The sequence below is a fragment of the Bolinopsis microptera genome, chromosome 12, assembly GCF_026151205.1.
Source record: "Bolinopsis microptera isolate Bmic1 chromosome 12, MBARI_Bmic_1.0, whole genome shotgun sequence".
Taxonomy (NCBI): Eukaryota; Metazoa; Ctenophora; class Tentaculata; order Lobata; family Bolinopsidae; genus Bolinopsis; species Bolinopsis microptera.
The window spans coordinates 473,574-480,553 of NC_087083.1; the positions used below are offsets into that span (position 1 = coordinate 473,574).

General features: G+C 39.6%; 1 protein-coding gene across 1 annotated transcript; it reads left to right on the forward strand.

Annotated features, from left to right (window-relative positions):
• The first annotated feature begins 1,091 nt into the window (after window positions 1–1,091).
• On the forward strand, window positions 1,092–3,457 carry LOC134824473 (uncharacterized). The gene is made up of 2 exons (XM_063836378.1): window positions 1,092–1,194; window positions 2,895–3,457. The coding sequence occupies exons 1-2, from the start codon at window positions 1,092–1,094 to the stop codon at window positions 3,455–3,457; spliced, it is 666 nt and encodes a 221-aa protein (XP_063692448.1).
• The last annotated feature ends 3,523 nt before the right edge of the window (window positions 3,458–6,980 follow it).

Here is a 6,980-nt window from a genome sequence, read left to right on the forward strand (position 1 = left end):
ACTAGTGAGAGGTGGCACTGTAAAATGTAAATGTAGGTAGTGACTTATCCGGGCAGTTTAGGAAAGGATTTAGCGTAATCAAGTAAAAGTATTTATGATTGACTCTAATTTTATCCACTGCTCTCTTTTCACCTTGATCAAGATGGTGGACTATAGCTTCCTTGATCTCATAGCAAATTAATCCAATCTCGTCTTCAAGTTTCTTGATTCGAGCTAGGTCATTGGCACACTTTGCCATTAATACTTTATGAAGGCCACGGGTGCTATGCGACAAAAGTTGCGGGCAACGATTTCCTGAAGGCTAGTGAAAATCCCGTGATAATCAGATGTTCGCAAACAGAGCTAGACGCTGTGTCCTAACTGCAGTCGCATACCACCCACTCGTCCGGGTCGCAAACAACCCATCAAGTTTAACCACGTCATTAATAGATTAATTATCAGTACCAATATCATGCGGTTCCACCATCAGTTAAGTAAGCGTAACAGTTGGTGTAACTTCACTGAAAGACTCAACATTTCACGCACTCGTGGGTCTTAATCCCACAAAAACCACGATGGCTAACCACTATAGGTCCAATGAGATCCGGGGTCTCACGGTGATCTGCCTTTCAGACATAGATTGGGTTAACGAGGTGTCGCACGTCACCTCAAGATCAGGTAACAGGGAGCTGACCAGGCCAGAACCCAATTGATTGGGTCTGATGTCACGTGATTATGAGCCTGAGGTCACGTGACTATGACGTCATCAGAGCTTGTTTTCCGCTCATTGGACCAGGTGAGCTCACATGCTTGTGAATGTGGAATGTGAATGCGGAATTTGAGTGTATGCCAATGTGTACTTAAAAAGTATGATATAGAAAACAAAATGTAGTCAACGTAAATAAAACGTGGTCAACGTAAATAAAACAACGTGAATAAAACAACCTAAATAAAACAACGTAAATAAAACAGCCTAAATAAATCAATGTAAATGAAATAACGTAAATGAAATAACGTAAATAAAACAACGTAAATAAAACAAGTGTCTACGTCGCGTAATAAGATCATATTTTCAAGCTTAAGATGATCTATAAGGTGGAATTTGCGATTCTATGGTTAATGTCAGACTTGTCAGTCTGCGAGCCAAGATTTTTACTGCACCTCCAGGGATCGATTGGAAGTCAGTTCCCTGTTACCTGAAGTGCAAGACGAAAAGTGAGTTATCGAGGATTATATGCGATTGTTCAGGGATATATGCATTCTTCAGAGCGGACTGTAATACAGGGAATACAGTATTCGTCCTAACTTCATTTATAGATTTTGCACATTTATTTATAATGTAATTTTACTCCCTCCAATAAATCTATCGTACCCTGCCACGTAGCCTAAGTCAGTCTTGTAAATAGCTACTATGAACTAAAAAGTTTCTTGCAACGCGTGATCCTGATGACTAGGATAAAAATAAACGCTCGGTATATTCAATGAAATAAAATCTTTAGGTGGGCTGATAAATAACGAAATTAACCTGGGTCGGGTAAACTGATCGACTAAATAGAGCGTGAAGGGTAAAGGAACATTAAACATAAAGAATAATGATTCGGCGGAATGACGATATATATTAATATATATTTATACATAGTATATACATATATACAACTACATATGAGGGAAAGCTTCTGTAGAACCACAAAAACTTGCCTCTTTACTGTGTATACGTAGGGCTGTGTGCATGTTTGATGTTGTCCAACACCATCGCCATCTCTGAGGCTTGAGCTCGTATGATTGCAGACCACAATTTCGATTTTATGTATGCCAAGAGAGCCTTCGTCCATTGGTACGTAACAGAAGGTATGGAGGAGGGGAGTGCTCTGAGGTTAGGGAGGATCTGGCTGCTCTGGAGAAAAACTACGAAGAGGTTGGAGTCGACTCTTTTGACGGTGAAGGTGAAGAAGATGGAGAGTACTAAAAACCCTGAAGAACTTCTGAACCACTGTTTCTGAAAAAAAAATCTGTAAAAATTTCTGTAAAATTGTTATGAATTTATAGATCATTTGGCTTGAAAATATGATCTTACGCGACATAGAAAGGATTTTCTGCAGCTGGAACTCCTATATTGTTTTATTTACGTTGTTTTATTTACATTGTTTTATTTACGTTGTTTTATTTACGTTTTTTTATTTACGTTTTTTATTTATGTTGTTCTATTTACGTTATTTTATTTACGTTGTTTTATTTACGTTATTTTATTTACGTTGTTTTATTCACGTTGTTTTATTTACGTCTGCTAAGCTAGGGATGAAATATCAAAATAGGCACACATTTTAAGTATATTTACTTTTTTATTAAAAGCACATTCAATTTAATACATATAAAAAATTACTCAACTTGCTTGATTCTGCACTAGTTTGATCTTACACCCGAAATTGAACCGGAGAATCGACTTAAAATATACTAAAATTTTCAGAAATATGTTAAGATTTCCCTGATATAAATGATTTAACACAAATTTGTATTATTGATATTCTTATACTAGTTTGTAAAATAATATGTACATTATTAATGATAATATGATAACATATTAATTGTTTCATTTTTATCAAGTTGTAAGTGAGTGGTAAAACGTCATGACGATAACGATCATCATTTTCACGACCCTACTGTGGTCATCAGTCAAAGCTGGTAACATTTTATTATTTATATTGTAAAATTTTTACTAGTCAGTGGTGATTACCACACACAGCTCACCGCCATCATCGAAGCTTGCAAATATCTCTCAACTTATAACAACACACACATCATCATATGGTCTGACAGTCTCTCATCCATACAAGCTATATCCTCGATCTTAACGAGGAGTGGAACTACTAGAGACTGTTATGACATCCTCAATACACTCGGATCCACTAACACCTTAGAGATCAAATGGATAGCTGCACATATCGGATTGTGGGGTAATGAAAAAGCAGATGAGCTGGCCAAGATTGGTAGAACCAGTGAATCCACTTTGAACTGCCCAATTCCACAATCTTACATCAAACGCCTGATCGACGACAAAGTCACTAGACTAAATCAGGAAACCTGGTTAACTGATGGACCCAGACACACCAAACTGACACTCGGTCACAAAAACATCAACATCATCAAAAATCTTAACACTACACTCAGCAACAACAGACAAAATTACAGAACTGCAGTGCACCTCATCACAGGACATTGTGGCTTAAACAAACACCTCCATACCATCCGCAAATCAAGCACCAGCGCTTGTCCGATGTGCGGCGACGGAGAGGAAACTATCTCACTCTTTCTAGGACAGTGTCCGGCTATTGCCCAAATAAGAGGTCAATATTTCCAGGACTATTACCTCTCCGTTAATGACATATTCGACAACCAACACATCTCCACTATTGTCAACTTCACAAACCACACAAAACGCTTAATTGTGCCAGAGGAGCTGGACCAGACTGGTGTAACATAGCGACTACTTACACATCGTCTTAGCTCACCTTTCCCTTCCACGCCCAGCTGCCACTTAAGCGTACATACACGACACATCTTACAACACTTACCATCATCCTACATCACATACTAGGACTGTCATGCCCAAGAGGTAGGCAAAGCATCCACATGCTATCCTCTTGTGGGCCACCCAGTCCCAGCCTCTCTATAAAAAAAGAAAGATAAACACCCTCGATTAATTTGTAACCTTCTACGATGTTCACAGCTGAAGATATTTGACAAACAAGAAAGATGGTAAAAAGTGGCAAAAGTAGCAAAAAGTGGCCTTAAGACATGTGGAAAATTTTGGAAAAGTTAATCAGTCTAATTTTATCTAAAACTTTTCAAACAATACATAATCATACAGAATTGAATGCTTCTAAATAAACCCAGTTATAAAAGGAAAAAACCGATATAGCCCTAATTTTCACTATCCCAGAATATCGAAACCCAAATTATGTATTGAGAGAGGGGTAACCAAAACACGGTAGTGTGCAGTAAATACCACACCCGCAATAACATTGGGCCCTAGCAACAATTAATTAATCAATGAATCAAAACATATAATATTGTACTTATAGAAAATCTCTTGGTGGCAAGAGATTATTTATAATCTCAGGGAATAGTGATCGTGAAGGCAGTGAAGCCAATAACCTCTCCTATTCCAATGACCATAGTGCGTGATGAAGAATCACATCCTTAACTTAAGTATGGTGGAAGTGCTCTTGTTGGCCAACTAGAGCTACTGTTTAAAAAGGTATGGGAGGAAGAGGTGATCCCTGAGGATTGGCTTAAAGGTGTTATAGTGGTTATCGGAAAGAAGGGAGACACCTCATACTGCTGCAATAATAGGGGTATAACTCTTAGGGCAACGTCTTCTAAGGTTCTTCAAATGGTTCTTCTTAAGAGGCTGGATGTTGGAATGGAGTGTCTTCTTAGGGAAAATCAGTGTGGGTTCAGACGGAACCGCTCATGTATTGATCAGATTTATTCCATCCGCACCATTATTCACAACTGCATTGAGTTTAACATTCCACTTTATGTTAATTTCATTGATTTTAAGGCAGCGTTTGATTCCATCAGAAGAGAGTTTATTTGGTCAAGCATGAGACACTATGGACTTCCTGAGAAATATGTTAGAATCTTTCAGGCATTCTTCAACGGAACCATGAGTGCTGTCAGGGTTAATGGTGAAATGTCTGATTGGTTCTCTGTTAATTCGGGCACTGGACAGGGTGATATCCAGGGCCCCCCTGTATTTAATTTTTGTCTGAACTTTGGAATCTTTTTGGCCGAGGTTCACAAGGCAATCAGTCATGGTGCTGTACTGCAAAAGGAACTAAAGGGTGCAGATGAAAAAGTTATCATGGACAGTGACTACGCTGATGATCTGGCAGTGATGGACAATACTGAAGAAGGGCTGCAAGAGTCCACTGATCTTATAGCTTATTACACCTCTTATGCTGGGTTGAAGATCAACGCTAAAAAGACACAATGCATGGCGATCAGCAAGTGTGCGTCCCAGCGACCTTACACCGAAAGAGACAGTATAAAGCTAACAGTGGAGGGAGAACCTGTTGAACAGGTCAGCAACTTTGTTTATCTTGGTGCCAACATCAGTGGGGATGGTACCATTGACCGAGATCTTGACATCAGGATCCAGCGTGCTAATGGTGCGTTCCATCAGCTTTGGAAGATATGGAACAGTCGAACTATAAGAACGCCCACCAAGATCCGTATCTACAAGGCTGCTGTTATTACTATTCTGTTATATGGAGCCGAAGTGTGGAACACAACAAAGAAGCAGATGAAACGGTTTGAGGTCTTCCATCTGACCTCCCTGAGAAGAATCTTGAAGATAAAGTGGTTCTTCCATGTCTCCAATGAAGAAGTTCTCAGGCGTGCTGGAATTAAGTCTATCGAAACTTTCATCGGTGCGGCTAGACTAAGGTGGTACGGACATGTTGTCAGAATGCCAGAGACGCGGTTTCCCAATTTCTTACTGGATTGGAAACCAAACTATGGAAAGAGACTGAGAGGACGACCCCGCAAAGGCTGGATGGCCTGTGTACTCGAGGATGCGGCTGAATTTACAGGTGTCGATAACATCAGCAGAGATGCAGTAAAACAGTTGGCTCTAAAGCGAGTGGAATGGAGGAACATGTTACGCCGTAGAAGAGATGTGTGTGATGCAGGCCACTCCAACGACTAGGAGGAGACCTCTTCATGTAGCATGTATGTAACTTATAGAAAATATAAAACTCTCAAGGCTCCTTCTCCGAGCTAATGACTCTAAAGTTCCTGATTACGTGAACTTTGTCCGGCTCTGCTGTCCTTTTATTGAGTAGCTGGACGACAACTTTCTTGTAGGCTATTCTGTCTGCAGCTGATCTATCAGGAGTTATGTAAACAGAAGTAAACCCGTCTACATGTCTTAATAAATTAGTCTTGTTCAAGATGGTACGAGCTTGATCTGAGCTTGACAAAGTGAATTTAACTGGTCTGACTCGTTCACTTGTGTCCTTTCCAACTCTATTACATCTCAAAATTTTTGGTTTTTCGTTGAGATGGTCCAACAAAATACCAGATACCTTAGCATCCAAGTTCTCCTCAGTCTCTGGGATCCCAAATATAATCAGACTTTTACTTCGATCTTCTTCTAGGGCAACCCTTTTCACTGCAGCTTGGATTTTCTTCGGTGCAAAGGCGTTTTTGCACGTGTTTTTCAACAGAGACGAAAAGGTCTTAATCTCTTTCTGAGCTGCACTTTTCACAGTTCCAATCTCGTCATCCTTCTTCAAAGCTAACTTCTCCTGCAGATCACTGATTTTTGTCATATCTTCTTCTTGCTTAGAGAGTAACTTCTCTTGCAGTTCTATGATCTTATTCGCATCTACTATTTTTTCTTTCCTGAACACCCTGTTGTCGGTAGCTGTTTCTGTGGCAGATTGTAACAATGGACCACAATAATCGTTCAGCAAACAGCACACTGTCTCTAGCCATTCTGATAACCTCTCTCTAGGCACACTTCTCTGGTTCAGTTTGTCAAATTGCACATCATCGTTGTGTTCGGCACCGATTTTACTTCTAATCTCCTTGAAAATACTGTTAGTTGCCATGTGTATCTGATTCACATACTCCGTAAGGAACTGGCCATTCATAACCATAGCATCATCTAGCATATCCAAGTGTTCATTCTGTAGCGGCAAAGGCATCGTACACGTTGTACAGAAAATGTACAAACAATGTATACAAATCTACAAAGCCAGAGAGATAATTCAACGCGCACACAAAACTGCTGATAAGAGAGCTACAATTTAGCAACGAATGTAAAAGTGTAATAACGTCATAAATCCTTTGAAACTTCTTGTGTCGGTAGATCGATTTTTCCAGACGATCTGTAGCTGTACTATAGTACTATCTTTGCACTCTGCACTGCCAATGTCCATATCACGCAAAATATAGACCTTATAAGGTAATCGTGACGTCACCTTTTCCATGAC

What these genes read in the sequence shown, in the direction of transcription:
- LOC134824473 (XM_063836378.1), top strand. Translation starts at nt 1,092, where the DNA reads ATGGTTAATGTCAGACTTGTCAGTCTGCGAGCCAAGATTTTTACTGCA. An exon ending in CCTGAAGTGCAAGACGAAAA is followed by an intron (nt 1,195 to 2,894) that starts GTGAGTTATCGA and finishes CTAACACCTTAG; the next exon opens with AGATCAAATGGATAGCTGCA.